The sequence below is a fragment of the Botryllus schlosseri genome, chromosome 6, assembly GCF_051294905.1.
Source record: "Botryllus schlosseri isolate E-star chromosome 6, Bs_hap1, whole genome shotgun sequence".
In the NCBI taxonomy this organism is placed as follows: Eukaryota; Metazoa; Chordata; class Ascidiacea; order Stolidobranchia; family Styelidae; genus Botryllus; species Botryllus schlosseri.
This window is the reverse complement of record NC_137241.1, coordinates 717,348-736,645: the sequence shown is the minus strand read 5'-3', so window position 1 is coordinate 736,645 and position 19,298 is coordinate 717,348. Positions and strand designations below refer to the sequence as shown.

Below are 19,298 nucleotides of genomic sequence, written 5' to 3'. Positions count from 1 at the left end.
CGAATATAGTTAGGTGCATTTTAGTTCATTAGCTGCAGATTTTCAAAGGTCGTCAGTTTTAATTCTGGTTGCGAGTTTTCAAGAGTAGTTTCACTTCTATAGCTGCCCATTTCCGGAGTTGAGTAGTTTGTACAAAATTGGTTTATTGCAAAGAAAACAGAAAGCGAAACATTCAAAAACTAGGAGAAATACGGCCCAGTCGCAAATACTGTAAACAATTGCGAAAATAGTAAAAAGGCAAGGATTGTGCAGAATGCTGCAGCATCAGGCAATGAAGCAAATGCAAAAATAGATACAAAATAGTCCCCGAATGTCAGCTATTGCGGCGGATTAAGGAGGTATACTTGGTCTTGGAATGTGGCAAAGGGGTCCACAAAACATAGCTTTGAAGGTAATTCGTCCGCCTCAATCTTCTCAAATGGATAGCAGCTCATCAGAAATATAATTATCGTTCCTGAAATCAAATATTGATGGTTGGTAATTCACACAGATTGTTAACAACGAAGCAGGGTTGTAATGACTGGAGTCATTTTCTAAGATATGTAATATGACTTGACTCGAGGTAATTTTCTTTATTAGACTTAAGACTTTGTTGTGTTTCAGACTTAAACTAATTTCACTTTGACCTAACAGTTAATGCTGAACTACAATCTTTTCATGATCTGCAAATAGGATTTTGAAAAGCAGAAAGTAGTTTTTTGAATGAGCTTGCATCAGTTTTAGCAGCGAAACTGTCACAAGCGCGTGAAATCGAAGTTGTTATGACTTGACTCGAGTCGTTCTTTTTCGATGACTCGGCTTGAGTCATTAATTAAAAATTAAAAATGACTCTATTCCAGTTAATTCATGTATTGACTAGACTTGTACTCGAGTCATTTCACATGACTCAACACATACAAGTCTCGTGTAATTTAAAAATAGGCTTTTAATCTGTTTAAATAAGCATGTTTGGAGTGAGAAAAAAGGAGTGTGTTATGAATCCAAGCAAATTTACTTAAGACTCAGAACCTTGTGACCCAACTTGAAATGCCCCTGCATCATGATAACTGAATATGTTTGAAGATTTTGGTGATTCATATTATACTCATATTTCTCACTTGAAACATGTTTATTCATACAGAATGTGACAAGTCTTGCGTAATGACTCTTATACAAGTCGAGTCTAAACGCAAATTGACTGAGTCGAGACATTTTTTATTTTCAAGAAAATAACTCGAGTCAATTTGTGCATAGACGCGACTTGTACTTCAGTCGGGTCATCACAGCCTGCGCAAATAGTTACATAGTTACAAATGACCCGAGAGATATCGAAGCACCCCATCAAAAGCTATTCTTACCTTCGTGTGTCGGCCTTCTAGGTGATTAGGGATTGACTTCAGGACTTCACTGATCGCAGTTTCAATCTCACGATCCGTCGCTTCGAAGTGGTTCGCTTTGCATGTTACTGCAACGATGGCAATATCAACATTAGGCTTGTTCCAAAATTGCCTCTTTTTTTTCAAAGTTTATTGGCTAGCTGACGAAATTGTTAGGTGTTCTGTAAAGCCGCCGCGCAGTAAGGTTGTTCGGAACCTTTTTTTGGATTCTGGGGATTCACTAAATTGTTAGGTCACACATAAATACGCTTCACGCCAAATTTGGCTCAATTCCGACTGGTAGATGTGAATGCACAGGAGTTTGAATATTTTGAATTATTTTTTTCAAATATCACTGTCAACCCCATGAAATTGTTAAGTTGTCTAAAAGAACAATGCTGACTCATTTTTGGTCACTTCCGACTGGTAGAAGCGGAGTTATCGCAGTTAAAAATTTGTATTCGCAAAAAACTGGTGGGTGATTGATCCCAGAAATATGAATGAAAAACTCAAATAGGTTTGCTTCTACGGTTTGGGATTGCGTCAAATTTGTTTCAATTTAACGGTATACCATATTGAAATGAACATTGATATTTTCGGCCGACACTCGTCAGGGGTAATCGTCAGCAACTAGTTGAGAATTAGAAAGAACATTGGAGATCAACAATCACATCACAAAATGTGACGTCGCCGGATAGCCTTCGCCGTAGCGTTCCTACAGTGCTGACTTGAAATCTGGCCCTGTATTCAATGAAAATTCTCAAAAATAAAGACAAAATCTCAAAAAATAGGACAAATCCTCTTAAAGAGGAGGTATGGTAACCCTGCGATAACTAGATGTGCAACACGTGACTCATGGTTGAATACGCCGAGATGCGTACTGCTTAGCCGGCTAAAAGCAGCATAATTGATAGTCCTATAGCCAGGGCCGTAACTGCCGCACCCCAAACACCCCAATTGCGGCGGGCCGAGCTCAAAGGGGGCCCAAAATTATTTCGTGAATTAGCATAGATTATAAAGTATTTTCTGAAAATTTATGCCACAATTTCAAAGATTTCAATTAGCCTCATTTCTTCATTATTGAATACTCTTCCCCCCAAAGAAATATACAAGATTTCTAGAAATGGGCATATCGGCGTCAGCCATTACCGCACCATGGCGCACCAATACATATAAAGTTTTAGGTCATGTAACATGCGACTCCAAAAAGTGTGTCAGAACGATCAGCAGCGAGAAAACCTTGGCCGTAAAGGACTGCTGACAAAAAACTTTGAAATACTAAAAACTTTGTTCTATATAAAAAATACATATAAGTTCAATTGTCCATACAGGCGCCTAAATGACTGGCGCCGAATGTCCCTGTCTTGGCAATCTGAACCTCACAAAGACAAATACCATCCCGCAGGAAAAAAAATTATATGCCAGTGAAGAAATACCAATCTGAAATCGTGTTATCTTTCAGTTAAGTAGGTTTGGGTAATTCTACATTTTTTATATAGCAGACAGGAGGTCACGAAATAACATCATGTAAAGAAGTTATACCAAGGGGTCCGCCCGCCCGAAGATGTTCAATTTTACGGGGTCTAATGTTTCAAAGACACCTCTCACTCAGCTCTACCGGTAAATCTGATTATGTGGGCACTGAGCAGAGAGGACAACCATGCAATTCCCGATCTTATTCACCGATTCTATCATGAATTATCGAAATATTCGCGCTTCGCGATGGCTCACTAAATCGTACAGCTTCAATTTCGTGGCAAAAGCGAACAACGTGATGCGGGGTCAGTTTATCCCCCTATGGGAAGGGGGGCTGACTAAGTGCTGTTACGTTCCTGCCAACGGGTATACCCCCGGAGATGCTTAATTATCATTGAGGGGGCCTATACCTCTTCAAGCACACCTCACTCAGCTCTACCGGTAAATCAGGTTACGTGAACAGTGAACATAGACAGGATGACATTAATAGCAATATATGCAATTCCCAATCATATTGACCGATTCAGTCATGAAGTAAAGAAATTTCTCCCGCTTCGCGTGTTTAGGCGAGAAAAGCTGTTTCACGCAACGGACACCCAATGCAGCAGATAAATAGCGGTAAACAGTGTACAGTTTTGAAATCTTGCCAGGGCAATAGAACTACTCCGAAATAGCCATCAACGGCCGGTTGCTCTGAACAATTGGAGCGCGGCACCACAATGACCATAACAATCGCTAATGGCGTCGAGCGATTGATCGAAACAATGTAAATTTTCATATTTTGATGACTATTTGGATCCGTTTCATTACCCTAGAATTTGTGCGGCCCGACCGTACTCTGACATTCTAAATTTGGCCCTCACACCTAAAAAGGTTGGGAACCACTGGGTTTGACAGAGTAATTTTAAAATGATCACTTTTCTTCAAGAAAAACCAAAAACTTTTCAAGCTCCTGTGCGTTCAGATCTACCGGTTGGAACCGAGCCAAATTAGGTGTGTAGCGTTTTCAAGGCAACTTCACAATGTAATTAATTAATACCCGAAATCCAGGAGAATAAGTTATTTTTGAACAATCCTACAGCACGGTGCACATCAAATTTTGCTCCATTCCGGCCATTACAAGGGAAATATCACAGTATGATATTCTACATTTATAAATTTCATGCGGTACATCAAATTTTGCTCTGTTTCAACCTGTAGAAGGGGAGTTGTCAGAGTTGAAAGTTTCGAGTTTATATGAAAGTATTTTTTTTCCAACTTCACTCCCTAGCCGCAAATTTTTCTTTCGGGTAGCAAAACGATGCAGAACAAATTTGACTCAATTCTAACCCGTTGATGCGAAGTTATTGGAGTAAAAGATGTTGGATTTCAAAAATTAGTATTTACAGTGGGATTTTCTTTCATTCATCATCATTGTAGAATTGCCCACCATAAATACGGTATTTCAAATCCAGAATTTTAAACAGTCCGAATACTCACACAACAGAAGTCTGTAGATGTACGTGTAGTCTTTGAGACGTTTCTTGCCTTGTTGCCCATCTTTCGAATACTGAGCCAGTAGCGATTTGGTGGCAAGTTTTTTCAGTATCCATCTAATTGTTCCCTTCAACGATTTTTCGCCCATGAACGTTAAACAACTTACCTGGAACATAAAGCGATCCAGGAAATAATGGAGCAAAACAGACAGATGATGACAGAGAACTAAAATTGTCATGCAAGAGCGAATTTCTGAAAAATTCCAGTTTAAATGTTTTCAGAAACTTTTCGACTTGCGTAGTTGGTAAGTTTTAGAATGAATGAAATATTTTGCGAAGGGTTAAGAAGCAATGATGCGTGACCCCGATATCACAGAGAATCGTGATTGGAATTGTCGTTTGAAGAGCTTCTTGGAGGTACAGAACTTCAATATACAGTTAAATAGTATATTCATATTGAAATGAACCCGAATATTTTCGGCTGACACTCGTCGGGGGTAATCGTCAGCAACTAGTAGAGAATTGGGAAGAACATTGTATATCAACAATCGTATCACAAAATATGACGTCACCAGCATGAAATTTCGAATGAGAGAGCGTTCAATGTACTATTTTTAGGTGGTACACGAACTCCTTTTGTTGACAGAGTTTTGATTGGTGTATTTTGATAAAAGTTGATTCCAAGGCACACAAATGGAATTGTGAACGGCCTCGCCCTACGATTCGAAATCGGTCGTCTCGATAATTATTCGCACAAATCGGATTATCCAACAGATGTTTGCCGATGGCAGAATTAATGGCCTTTGATCGATCAGCATCAATCTTAAGTGGATGAGTTAAGGGTGAGCTTTTCACATCGCGTGACGCACGTGTTCTGATAAATCTGGGGACATGTTGGTTTATGCGGTCCTGCAGACGTCTTGACGTTCTTCCCACGTAGCCACAATCACAGTGGCACCTATATTCGTACACTACATTACTTTGTTGAAGTGCAGGAAGCACGTCTTTGCGTGTTGAAGGGAGCAGTTGTGTTGTTGTAAAAATCACATTGGTTTTGACTGTGTCGTAACATTTACCGACAGCAGAAATCAATTGTTTTTCAAAGCGGGTGGAAATGGGGCCAATCCAAGGTAGATGGATATAAACATCTTTTATTGTTCGTGCGGTGGGCTCCGTTCGTTTTTCTGCGTTGAATTGCGTTAATTTCCTCTCCATGCCGCGGCTGATGACGTGTTCAGGGTAACCGTTATCAAGTAAGATTTTTCGGATGTAGTCAAGTTCTAAACTCAGTTTAAACTCAGCTACTCACTCCGTTCTCCATTACGACTTTCAGCCGAAGTGACGCATTCATGCTTCTCAATTCATACACACTTGTCGCAGGATTCTCGATCAAGTCTGCAAAGTTGTCAAATATATGCAGGCGTGTCCGCGCTTGCGTAGGCTTACCGGTCCGCATCGGCTCTATCGAGATTTCTGAGCAACAAAATAACGTGATAAGTTTAAAAATGGTAGATACGGCCAATACATATATCAATCATCATTTGTTCTGTTACGACGTGGAATGACAGTGATCTAGGCTCATTATTAGGGCTGGGTATGAGGGTTGTTCAAAAATTCCCCGATTAAATTGTTTCGTTGCCACAAAAAAAATGTTGCACGCCAAATTTGGATTGTTTAAAAATTTTGACTTCACAAAATAGCCCGACGGTGGGTGATCCCAGAATTACGAATGAAAAACTCACATGGCTGCTAAGGGTTGGAATTGCCTCAAATTTGTTTTGCATGAAACCTTTGTGTTGAGGCGACTGAAATACATCGAATTTAGAGTCACATTGAATGATTTTTTTTCAATTCTAGTATCTAGGACTAAAACTTTTGATACTATTTTTACCGTGGAAGCCTTTAAGGGGACTAGCAAGTGAAAATTTTTACAAAATATCAAAATTTTTATCTTTTTTCTTGGCTTTAAATATCAACATAGTACCTATACTCTTGTTATCTTACCCAAAACATAACTAAAAACTTCATATTTTCGATTTTCGTCGGTACCGGTTTAGTATTTTTATTACTGGTAAAATGTTTATTAACGTTTTTCTCCATTGTAAAGTTTTGTTGAACAGCTTCGTGGTAAATCAAAAGTTTGTATGACATATATGTCGTATAGTATTCACTGAGGGTTTTTTGAAAAGCTAACATCAAGACCTGTGTTATGCTAAGAGACGTTTGGCCTAGGTCTACCTTGCTCTGAATTACAGAGCTTCACAGCAAACTTTTTGAAAAAATGACCTGAAATTTGAAATTTCAAAATGGGATTTCTCCTCATGGGGTTGCACATATTCCTTCAAATTTTAGCATAACACAGCACTGTCCTAGTACTTCCCAAAGAAGGCGTTAGATTGAAAAAAAGGCCTTCACTATAAGGAGATTTTGCATTCCCAGTGTCGGTGCATTTTTTCTCCTTCAAATCCACAATCTGCAGGGTAGAACAAAACTTTTTGTTTTTTGTGTATAGCAGTGGTCGGGAACCTTTTTCGCCCGAAGAGCCATATTGGCCCTATTTTTTCCAGCTCAACTCCCAAAGAGCCATACATGCCAATCAACTGTTACGTCACAATCGGACGTCATGGTAGCACTAATTCGAACTCACTATGGGGTTCCTAGTGTGCGCCACATTTTTGTGTAAAAACTTATATTTATTGTTTGAAAATGAAGCTCGAATGTTTGAAAATGAAGCTCGAAACGAGAGGTAAGAGGCAGACGGGCCAAGCCCCGCCAATGATAACGCAATTCATTGTATAAGTAGCTTAGAATTAATTATAACTGATAATAATCGAATGTGACCGTCACACTGGTTCCGAAAATCTAAGGGCGGAGATAATATAGTCAGCTGATCCAAGACAACGCTAATCATGTGATTAAAAACTGCTAATCGGGACGCATTTCATGCGGAGATAATAAAGTTAGCTGACCCGGAAGAATGCTAATCGTGTGATTAAATACTGCTAATCACGAATCAACAAGTTGGAAAAGTTACGTATGAGGTGTCCCGAATTTTCAATCAAGTGGCGTTATCTGTTGCATCATAATGCGAAAACGCGTTAGTTGTCAATTTGTCAATTTGGATATCAGTTATCAATTTGTTGAATGAAACAGCAGCCTGCTGATAGCGATACTGCTACTGTGATATGTGGAATTATCATCATCGCGAAATGAAGGTCGTGTCCAATTCGTTCGCTACAGCAAAGAAATGGATTATAGAATAGGCTACTGGTATTTGAAAACTGCGTTTTGAAATGGCCGTCGCCATATCTGCTGTGCTCTTCGACTCAACGTATCGCACAATTCATGATTTCGATTCGGATAAATCGCCAGGAGGTTTGAGTCACCAGTCATTTCGATGGCGTGGGTTCGAACCCTATCACTGCCACCACGCCAGGATAGAGAGCCTGTACTCCCTGTTGCACCACGAAACGATGTCGCCACACGATAAACGTTTATTACAGAAGAGACATCTTAACAACACGAGTAGTGTTGGAGGTTTACCTAGGCTCCTCCTCGCCCCCTCATCCGCGTCAGCGGTGTCTTACCAAAAGCCTAGAGGTGGGCCGTGCTATAAGTCGGCAGTTACGGAAAATAAGAAGAATATCGGCCTGGTGTAAATGACCATACTAGTCGACAAACACCATGAATACCCCCAAAACAAACAAACACGAGTAGTCGTTATGTAAGGCAACTAAATGAACGGTGAAATCTGAGAACTAATCATTAGCCTGCCAATTAAAAGATGCCGAGGTTCGGCTCCAACATAACACAAACAATACTGGCGCATTGAATTCGCGAGTGACATTGGCCGCCGGTGTGACAGTAACCTAAATTTGATAATTTTGAAGAGAGGGGGTCCGAACCCCTAAACCTGAAGACGGCAAAGTCTTTACTTCTCAAAAACATGTTTATACTGCCACGAGAATAATCATTTTGGCCGCGATGAAAATTTATCAGCAAGTCGCTGCAATATTGATCAACTCAGTACAAAAATAAATATTTGGCAAAGAGCCATATCTTATACCCAAAAGAGCCATATATGGCTCGCGAGCCATAGGTTCCCGACCACTGGTGTATAGCATAGCGACATCTAGCGAATGTGAAAATTTCATGGTGATGGGGGCAGCCATCTGAGAGTTAGGTTTTTGACTTGCTAATCCCCTTAAACAGAGATTGTTGATATCGCAGCATAGAAAACATGTAGCAGCCTACAAAGCTACATACGTTACTGGAAATGACATGTCGGAAGTTGAGATCGACCCGCAACATTGACGCAAAATGCAATGGAATAGGTATGCTCGGGAACATTTCAGATCATCTTTAGCATGATGCAAAATTGGCATTATACTCTTTGTGGGTGCATGGCAGGTACCTAGTTCAACTTTCTACGCCATTCATACTTAGGCGTTACAACGAGTTATACTCGATACTAGAAGCGTAATGCTCGGTTAAGTATCGAATCACTCAGGTACTCGATTTTGTCAAGCGCTAATAACAACAAACAAACCCGCTTGCTTTTCCTCGATTTGAATTGGTCGGGGAGGCTTCAGAGCAGAGGCACATGATCGAGAATAAATTGCGGTAACAGATGGACCAGCTTCATTGTCGCCATCATAATTACCTGTATGAAATGAAGTCGGGATGACACTCACATACCAGGTATTTGATATGCATAATGCATACGCTCAAAATTGTACAATGCCTTTCACATGTTGCTCTTTTTAATTCCTGGGTCATTAAAAAAATGATTAGCGGTACAAAAGATGACGCAATTAAAAATTTTCTTGACACTAGGTGACACCACAAAAGAAAAATCTTTAAAATCCATATCCTGCACTCCAGTGATGAATCTACGAAAATGTCTAATGAGCCAATTCTGGGGAAAAGGAACTCAAAACAATACAACTGTTTTGCTCTAAACTCAATGTAAAAATCGCTATGGATCAAAAAATTATTTGGGGGACGGACTTAAAAATATTCAATCCTACATTTCTACTAAACAGTTTTGTAAGATAAGTTAAAACTAGAGCATTAAAACATTTCACAATTAGCCTGGAATTAGAATTGGAGCAAAGAAACATGTAACACATCAGATTAGAGATTACCGCCATTTCGTTCTAATTATCCGGTTGCCCAAGTCTGGTACAAAGAAGCATTCAATTGAACAGAATTCTGCAAACCTGCGGAAGTGCAATCTGACAATTCAGCATCTTCCGTGGAATTTCTCGTCCCCCGTATTGGTTCTGCCTCGGAAATTTCTACGACTTCAGGTAGGCGACGCCGTTTCAACGTAGCACGATCAGATTCATCTGCGGCTCCCTTGCGTTTCAGTGGCAAAGGTTCTTCGTCGAAGACATCATTCTCTGCATTGAAATGTTTAAAATCGACCAGACTTGTGCAAGCCACTGGATTTTCAAAATGTGCAACTAAAACCGGAACGTATAGAACAGGGGTCGCCAACACACGGCCCGATGTCATATTTTGCGACCCGCGACATGACTTGAGATGTACGAAGAACGCTTAGTAAAGTGCTGAAATCGATTGTAGTTTAAAAACAATGTTGTTGCTGTTGTTCAAAATCAGCTATTCTCCTGTGCCAAACATCACTATCCCTCACTAGCTGATACGACTTAGGTGATGGCAATATCATTCCTTGGAGGAAGAATTAGCTGATAGGAATGGGCAAATCACCTTGACGTGCAATGGCCCAGGGTACTGCCAAGACCGAGACCAAGACGCTAAGAATACGACTTGCTGCTTCCCCACGAGATCAAGCTTTATGAGGAGATAGTTTTCCAGCAAGTATCGTGTCTCTCCAACCCCAATATCTATTCTCTAGTCGCTGAAAAGTGTTCTTAGGTATTGTGCGAAGATTATAGTCCAAAATTGGATGAAAGTGTTGATGATCATGTTATTTTTGTTGCATTTGTATTTAATAAAACAATATTGTGATAACTATACTCACGAGCTGTGTTGTACTGATGTAAAGTTTTAAAATGTGGTTGTTTTTACCGGTCCCGTGTTGCCTATTTCATCTCAATTTTGCATTCTTGCTGCCCGCGGCCTCTACGAAATTTGGAAAGTGGTTATGAACCGTTTTGAGTTGATGACCGCGTGACCTTTAAAAATCCAGAAATAACCAAAACACAACTAGTTAGATTCCGAAGCAGCTCATTCATTTTTATTCGGCCAGAATTTGAATCGGTTTTCCACATCATCACCAATAGATAATCAACAGTTGGGGATAGAACCGGCTTTCCACATGAGCAGCAGTTCAAGTTTGAAATGGGAATGGTTCCGACCCCAAAACCCACCCTACGCCACTGTAAATAGTGACGACTCTGAGATAGCAATGGCTGCAAGAACATCACACAACAGAAAATTTGATAATAATGCGCAGCTACAACTCGAAATTGAACTACTCACTTTGAAAAATGCGCTACTACACCTAGCTACAACTATTCCAAAAACCAGTTAGTTGACCGTTAGTTGACCGTTAACAAACTAGATTGGTAGTTTTTACAAATTTGAAGTCAACACAAAATATAGATTTCATCACAGGCTGGTCATTGTTGTGGTTTAAGGCTATTGAATAATGAAACATAATGAAAACTATTCATAAAAATGCCACCAACCCGTGGGGGTATTTTGCGGCACAGAATCATAATACTTTCTTTTTCGCGGTAAGCACGTTTGAAGATCGCTATCGTCTGTGCACGCATACTCTGCCGTCTCATTTGCTAGAACTGCATCGTCGTATATGTCTGAAAAGTCAAACACTGAAGATGATCTGCAAATGCGGATTGAGCAGGCCTGTTCAAAAATTTCATTTTTGCAAATTCTACGGACTAGTGAATTAAATTGTTCTGTTTTCTAAAAAACGATGCGTGACAACCAACTAACCAGAAGTTACTGAAATTGTAAAATTTTGGATTTGAAAAAAATACTATTTTGCAAATCGATCCTTGGCTTCAAGGGGTGGAATTGAGCCAAATTTATTATGCAGCGCTATTTACAGAACCTAACAATTTGATGAGGTAGCCAGTACCTACCAGTCGCATATAATTGTCTAATTTCATATTTCTCCCATGTGATCACACTTGGTACTACATGCTTCAGAGCATAGCGAACGGCTTTATTTGCACCTGGCCAATAACAGCAAGTCTATAACATAATAAAAAAATGACAGATTAGGATCATCACAAGAAGAATGTTAGCCTATAAACTTACTTTATCAGAAGCAGATTGAAATATCCACTTGCTAGATACGACAGCACAAGATCTATCTGCTACAAATTCGACCACAGAAAACCGCATTGTCTTGTTACTCAGAGCTTAAAGCTGGGAATGGATATTTTCTTGTTACAACAAAATTCGCTTGAAATAGGTCGGCACCACTACAAATTCATGATATCTCAAAGATTACTACGGGGTTAAAAGGTATGCTCGAAATTATCAATTAAAAGTTACCATATATGTGAATAGAGAGAGAGAGAGAGTCTTTATTTTCATCGAACCAAAATACATAAGAAACGGCAGTGATGGTGGTACAGAAAATATGCGTGCACAGTATTCGGTATTAGATAGGAATGATCGATAAGACCGTGAAGGTCATCTAGTCTGATCACACCAGCATCAAACAGGTACACTTGACTCTGAACAGTCTTGCTGTAAAAAATGTTTAGTTAAGAAAGGGAAATAGAAAAATAATTAAACAATGGCAGCAAATGATCAATGAAGCAATGTCTGGGCGAGGTAGGGCCACAGTGTTAGTGTAACGACAAGAGGTGATCAAGTAGGGCTTTTTTGAATCTATTATAAGGCAATTCACGGATATGTGGTGGTAATGCATTCCAGATGATAGGTCCCGAGTAGTCGATAGATCTCTTAGTTAGGTTGCTATTGGGTGGGGTAAGTAGATGTTTCCTTTAGACGAGGATCTCGTGTAATGGGAATGGACATGTTTAGCAGGTATGAAAAAGTCATCAAACACAGGAGGCAGACTATTGGAAAAATATTTGTGAACAACTTTTGATACTTCGAAGCGATATAGTTCATCTACTCGCAAAATTCGATGCTTACGGTAGTAAGGCGATAAATTGGTACGTAAAGGTACAGATGAGATCAGCCGTATCGCACGGTTTTGCAGGGTTCGAATTCTGCACAAAAATGTTGTGCATGCATTTCCCCATACTACGATTCCATATTGCAGATGAGAGTGGAAGCCTGAAGATCTGGAGCATTATTTATACCGGATATAAGCATGCCTTTGCAGTCGTTACAATTCTTACGGCGAAAAATTGAGCGGCCAATGTACCCACTAACGTAGAATACAACAGATGCATCATTATCGTCCACATCATCTGTGTTAGCAGTTTGCATAAAGTCAGCAAGCCACTGGAAATCTTCGCGGTTTGCTGATGCATCTTCCTCGCCCGGTTCATAACTGATGATTGCTCTGGACCGTCTGTCCTGCCACAGCAGGCTTAGACACCGAATTTTCTTTTCCACCAGCAGCAAATGCTTCACTAACATGAAGAAATCACCACCATTGCTCTGGCGGTTCATCCCAAATCGGGCTTCGATTGGGTCCGACATTATTTTTCCGGATAATAAATATTCCGCATTGTGGTTTGCTTGTAGATACTCCGTCAACGATAGCACAGCCCCACATTGTCTGAATACAGGCCATGAATGTTTCATTGCTGAGAACAGCACGGCCCGATTTTTCCCAATCCTAGAAAATGTCTATGGCTCTTCTTGAAAAGGTAACACCGGGATGATCTTCACCCAAGCGAAGTGGCGTAAAAAATGAATTACTCTTCCGCAGCGCTGAAACTAATATTTTGTTGCATTAGGTTGAAGTCAAATTACAGCGAGAAACGTGTATAATGTAACTTACCTTTACTTGGGCTTTTAACAGACATGATATTCCAAATGGTGAGGATGAATTCAGCATATCGTGAAGATTCCTGAAATTCTGGATGTACATCCTTTGCGAAGTGATTTAGTCCCAGTACCATTGTTCGAGCAATGCTGCTGGGATTACGACTTAAGTGATACTTTTTTGAGCTGATGTGCAACTTTCAATGTCTTGCCTTCTTCCAGAGCTATGGAGGAACTTTGCATGACATGGCCCTTTAAGTATGTCCTCATTGTCTTTAATAGGGGGATGCATCTGCTTCTTATTCACAAAAAGGTTTAAGATGTTTTTGAGACTGTGAATAAAATCAAAAATCAAGAATAATTTTTTCCCTGGTCGATGTGGATGTTGGATGCTATGACAAAGTTATCCTTTACAGAGATCCATGAACAATTTCCGGTTACAGACATGATTGTCCGTTGATATTGCTATCACCAGTAGCATATCGTTGATCGCTTCCATTACTTTATCAAACCATGTTCGCAGCGCCTCACTGTCAAGTTTGTCAACCGGAGTGAGAAAAACCACATCCTTATACTTTCCGAAAAGTGATTGCACCATGAATGTTAAAACCGTCTTGGCGGTATTACCACTTTCAGTTAACCCAGTGAAAAAGCCACTTGTTTATCCACGCGCTGTGCTGTGTAAACCTCATCTATCATTAAGGTCACAATTTTTCTTGGTCGGATAAAGATTTAGTCATTTGCTTCAAATAACTCGTATCAAGTTTGCCTGGCGACACTGTCATATCTTCACATAATCTATGCAGGTGGCGTACTGAAGACAAAGCGAAAACGTTCAGCAGTTGTTTATAGAGAGATGGACTGGTAAATTTCCACATGCAAGCAGTGGTTAGAAGGTCTGTAGAGTATCTCAGTGAAGTAAGGGTAACTTGACACAATGACAATTGCTCAATTGGGTTGATATGGCCAATTCCATGCGGTTGAAATTATTGTCACCATTGGACAATGACTTGCATCTAGCAAGAACGTTTTTCAATTCGGATGTCTTCTGAACGTGACTTGCATTCAACAAGTCCTCATAATTGGAAGGCTGAACAGGGACACCCTTAATGAATGAATGAATCTTCATGTCCTTCGTTACTATCACAGAAGCTGTGAGCACAGGTGGCTGATGAATATCTTTTTTCGAAGTTATAAGATGGAACTGTAATGTCTCATCATCAGCACTCAGCAGAAAAGACATATCCTGCAGAGAGATGCTCTTTCTGGAACTTATCCTTCAAAGAGAGAAGATCAACCGCACGTTCTTGTTGAATAAACTTATCATTGCATTCTTCTGTGCGGGCGTTTTCATTGCAGAGACGAGCAGATAAGGAGCAGTTGCTGCTTCGAGGTCTCGGATTGGGGGTTGTTAGATAATTGGGCAAACTTGGGAAAATATGAGGAACAGCAGTAGATCTGAGGCGTAATCTCGATAGCTTTACACAACCACGGCGTTTGATGCGCCTAGACTGCTTGTCGCATGAAAAATATTCGAAATCATCATCCGAAAAGTGAAGCCGGCAAACTCTTTGATAGCATGAAGCGACCAAACCTTTTCTTGGGATTGCTACAATCCACTTTTTCCGCATGATAGGATCACTTGGAAAGCTATAGAACGAAACAACAGTGCTGCCTTCTGATTCATCTTTTGTCTTTGTGTAACCAGATCTGCATCCCCGAACACAACATTTAAAACCCATTTTTTTTACTGAGGATTTGCATTATAGTGCTGCAATAAAAAGTGGCAATGAACATAAACAGCACCATATAACCATAGTGTCCTATATGGTGTCGACACAAGCAAATCTCACGGCTCAGTGAAATTGATTCACGTCACAATTTCCATTTGGCTGCAGGCAATTTGACGGTCTTTTTTGACCGGCTTGCCGAACATTAAATTTGGTGAAACTGGTATCAATCGAAAGCTGACTCTGCACTGATTACGAAAATATAAATTTTATTCCGCTCGCGGCCCTGGAACCCCCACAATCAGCCTCTAATTTTTCATTGTTATGGAGATTGGGATTCGGACGCAACAATGCTGTCTGGTGAAACGAGAGACGCAACAATGCTGTCTGGGTCCTTTTTTCTTGAGTTATTCCCTCGTTTCGCTAGACAGCATTGTTGCGTCCCAATGCCAATCTCTATAACAATGAAAAATTAGAGGCTGATTGTGGGGGTTCCACGGCCGCGAGCGGAACTATGATATAACACTTCCCTGGTGATAGCTGATCTAAAATGACACAAATATTATACATATTACCTCCACAACACAAACCTACATCTGTAGCGTAAATCGTACATGCACCTGTACAACTCACAAAGCTACACCTAGATCGTAGAAATTCTACAACTTGCAGGCAGTCAGTCAGTCAGTCAGGTTTATTAATATTTTCATCGTTTCAAAACATCACAAGACTGCGATACAATGAAAAGATAGGAGGGTGTTGAAACAACTTGGAGTAGCCATTAAGATCAGACACCCACCTTAGCCTAGGCGAAGTAAATAAGAGGCATGCACACTGAATGAAAAGTAATGCAGAGAATATAAGATGCAAGCGACAAAATGGGGTGGCATGTGGCGGAGGGCGAGGTCGATGTTAGGTCGTGGTCCGGTAATCCTGAAGACTGGCTAGTATTGATTTAGAAGAAATTGCTTGTATTTCGACTTGAATGCGGACATGCTCGACGACTGACGGATAGCCGGCGAGATGCTGTTCCACAATTGGGGTCCGGCATACTTGATAGAGCAATGCGTTTTCTTGTATTCAGTCCTGATCATATGGTAGTTGTTCTTCGTTGACGCGCGTGTGCTGTACTTGTGCGCTTTTGTCTCCGAGGTGAAGTAGTCCTTGAAATTCGAGGGTCATTGACCGCAATGGAACTGATACATAAACTTGGCAATTTCTAGCTTCCTCATATCTTCTAAGTTTAGAACACCAAATCTTTTGAGAAGCGATTTATCAGTTGCACATCCAGGCCCCCGTGGGGCTTTGGCAATGATACGGATGATCCGATGTTGAAGTTTTTGCAGTGGGTCAATTGTATTCTTGCAGGCAGCACCCCAACAAAGAATTCCGTATTGTAACTTTGATAGGAATAGAGAGTTGAAGAGTATCAACAGTAGAGCCCGACCGATTATCGGCTCGCCGATAATATCGAGTCGATATCACGCTTGGAGAGAAATATCGGTATCGGCCATTGAAGGTAAAAAAATATCGGCCATTTTCGTGACGTCACAACATGGTGGCAAGGAGTCAAGAGAAGTCGGTGAAAGACGTGAGGACGGTCAATTATAAAAATAAATGGCCAAGCTGCATATAGTGCATACTGCATACAGGGCAGTAGGCGTGTCTATCTGAATATTATAGATAACTAACCACCGTTATGCCCCACTGACTTCGTGGGAATCCCCCTTCAGTAATCGATCAGCAAAGACAGAGAGCAGCTGGATGGATAGTTGTCTGCAGAAGATTTCAATCAGTAAGAGAAATGAGAACTACAATCATGCTGGACTGACCCTCGTAATGATAGAGATAAGCGTCGCGTCGAAACATTTCCCGGTTCGGTACCAACAGAGCTAATTATACCAGTAATGTATGAAGTCGTCTGACTGAGGCCTGCGGCTGCGGAGCCACCATGATAGGAAATATGCGAGCATAGAGGGCAAGAAAATCAAGCAAACGTGGAGTAAAGCCAGTAATTGATACGAAAATTTTTGATTCCATGATGTCATTGGCCAATTCTGACAAAAGAGTGTAAAATATTGATCAATTGATTGTTGAAATGCTGGTCAAAGGCCCATGGGGGATGGGTGGAGCAGTTGCAGACGTGGACAATTTGAGTTCTTTTGCACATTCTCATCAGCTATTTGTTAATGATGTGCTGAAGGCTCCAGGTGTCAGAAGAATATCAATATCAATATTTGGTTAAACCATTGAAGGAAAGATCCCCTGCAAGAGTGCAAGGGAGCGGTGGAACCGAAATGAAGAAAGATTGGCACTTCTTCGTTATTCCCCACACATCGAGGAATGTTCCCCATGAACATCACGGATTAGTGTTCCCCATGAATATGTAAAAATTATTAGTGTTTCACGTGTAAAACAACAGTGTTCACCATTTACACTTATTTTCTCTTATTTATCATGTCTCTCTCAATCAATACGTCACTATCCGGCGTTTATCTTGCCGGCTTTTGGTTTCGAGCATCGAATGCACCTGCAAAACAATACAGCACCAAAACAAAAATACGATGATGCCGGATATATAGCATTTGCGTTCTCACACGAGTCATGGTATTGTGAACTGGACATGGGGGAGTTGCCTTGCGGTGAATTCGACGCATGAAACATCAATTCGATTCTTGGCAGTATCACGTTCTGGAGTCGGTTGCAAAATTGCGTGTCTTGGATTTATTTTACAGTGTCTTTCAAACATATCTCCGTTACGGCCGAATGCAAGGAAAGTGAATAAAACGGAGCCAGGGAAGGACATCTAACTAGAAGACACCCGAATAAATCAAGATCGGACTTGTTGGTTTCACTATCGTCCTATCTGTTCATTGTGTCTCATTTTGACTTGTGTATCGTGCCGCACATTGAAATTATGAAACTAATAATAATAAATTGAATTTGGCTCCTCGCCAGCTGATCCGCATAAGCGGCGTCTTACGAAAGCGTAGATATGGGGCGTGCTACAAGTCTTGCATAGGGAATGATGATCTAGATCAGTGGTTCTCAACCGCCGGTCCGCGGACCGGTGCCGGTCCGCGACGACATTCCTGCCGGTCCGCGAGGAATATTACAATTTTATACTTTAATTTCAAGATGCAATGTAGAAGGCTTGTCCTTTGATAAAATAAATAAAACATCTAATTTTAAACTGATTCAAAATTTCGTGAGGTAACATTAGGGCTAGAAACATGTTCGATTTGACTTAAAGTACAGGACGTTTCTTTTGACGACATGCGAGCGACAAATACAGAACAGATACGAGCTCACTCATCGCTAAGCAGCGCAGTTTGATCATTGGTTTTCGATACATTTATTTTGTGCAGGACCGTAACAGTGGAACCCCAAACGGCCCAATTGTAGAGGGGCCGAGCTTGACAAGGGCCCAAAATTACTTCGCAAATGAATATAAATCATAGCGTTTTATTTGAAAGTTTTTCCAACATTTTTTAATTTCTTTTCGGGCTTTGCACGATTTAGTGTCCCTGAATGTCTTGCTTGTTAGGTGCCCTTCTCCGAGAAATACGCATGATTTATAGGCATTTCAGCGTCAGCCATTGCCGCACCACGACGTATCCACACGTAATGAAGTTTAGGTTAACATATGGGACTCCGAAATTTGGGCCTAAAATTCGACCGCGAGAAAAGCGCTTCAGTCGTGAATGATCGAAAATTCTCGCCATTGTTGCGATCAGCTACGTAACTCTCTGCTTACGCTGAGTAGAATGGATGTGATCACAAGTACAGGTGAAAACATCCACCCAAATGTAGGGTCTTGGGGCGAAGCCCCCGGAAGTTTGGCTTATCGCCCTGTTGGGGCCCCAAGATCAACGTTTTTGGGGATGGGCTGGCGAAGTGCTTTTTCGGCCCGCATCTGCGGATGGCAAATATAGCTGCTGCAATGTGTTTTCTTGCGGCACGCACTGTTTCCGCAGTTGCCGGAGTAGCCTGCGTCTGGTGGCAGTGGGCAATGAGCAAGGTAGCACGACAAGGTGCTTGGTTCGACTCCGATACGCTTCCTCTCTAGATATTATCGGTCGGTATTGAGTTTGCGTGGCTGTTTAAACCCACGGCATTTGGCGCGAAAGACTGTAAACGACTCTCAGCGGTAGCACGTTTATCTGGACAAGGTAATTTTACCTCGACTTGGCAGACTCACTACCATAAAATCGCATGGAGGCCATCATGAATATTATTAAATAAGATCAAAACCCGCCAAATGTCACTCTCTAGCATCATATAATTGCCAAAAACGGTTGCATACTTTACATTTTGGCTTCATTTCAATTTTG

General features: G+C 40.9%; 1 protein-coding gene and 1 long non-coding RNA gene across 5 annotated transcripts; one reads left to right on the top strand and one right to left on the bottom strand.

Annotated features, from left to right (window-relative positions):
* Positions 1–123: 123 nt before the first annotated feature.
* On the bottom strand, positions 124–15,050 carry LOC145440586 (uncharacterized). Of its 4 annotated transcripts, none has more exons than XM_080318232.1 (10): positions 13,251–15,050; positions 11,579–13,186; positions 11,401–11,512; positions 10,984–11,112; positions 9,529–9,711; positions 8,856–8,969; positions 5,616–5,779; positions 4,311–4,473; positions 1,338–1,444; positions 124–454 (listed from the first exon to the last, which is right to left on the bottom strand). In XM_080318232.1, exons 2-10 carry the CDS (start codon positions 11,663–11,665, stop codon positions 446–448), a joined length of 1,068 nt encoding a protein of 355 aa, XP_080174358.1. In that variant the 5' UTR covers positions 11,666–13,186; positions 13,251–15,050; the 3' UTR covers positions 124–445. The 4 variants fall into 4 exon arrangements, with proteins under 4 accessions (XP_080174358.1, XP_080174359.1, XP_080174361.1 ...); XM_080318233.1 differs by having other exon boundaries at positions 11,579–13,180; XM_080318235.1 differs by lacking the exon at positions 11,401–11,512 and having other exon boundaries at positions 9,529–10,414; positions 13,251–15,049.
* A 592-nt stretch (positions 15,051–15,642) lies between these two features.
* Positions 15,643–18,157, top strand: LOC145440613 (uncharacterized). The gene is made up of 2 exons (XR_013915584.1): positions 15,643–17,660; positions 17,700–18,157. It is a non-coding gene; the product is annotated as an uncharacterized LOC145440613 (long non-coding RNA).
* Positions 18,158–19,298: the final 1,141 nt, after the last annotated feature.

Bases quoted from the DNA above. Each gene is read 5' to 3' on its own strand.
- LOC145440586 (XM_080318232.1), bottom strand. From the start codon at position 11,665: ATGCGGTTTTCTGTGGTCGAATTTGTAGCAGATAGATCTTGTGCTGTC. The intron at 11,113-11,400 runs GTAGGTACTGGC...TTGACTTTTCAG, and splicing joins TAGACAATTATATGCGACTG to ACATATACGACGATGCAGTT. The intron at 1,445-4,310 runs GTGAGTATTCGG...CCATCGTTGCAG, and splicing joins CATCTACAGACTTCTGTTGT to TAACATGCAAAGCGAACCAC.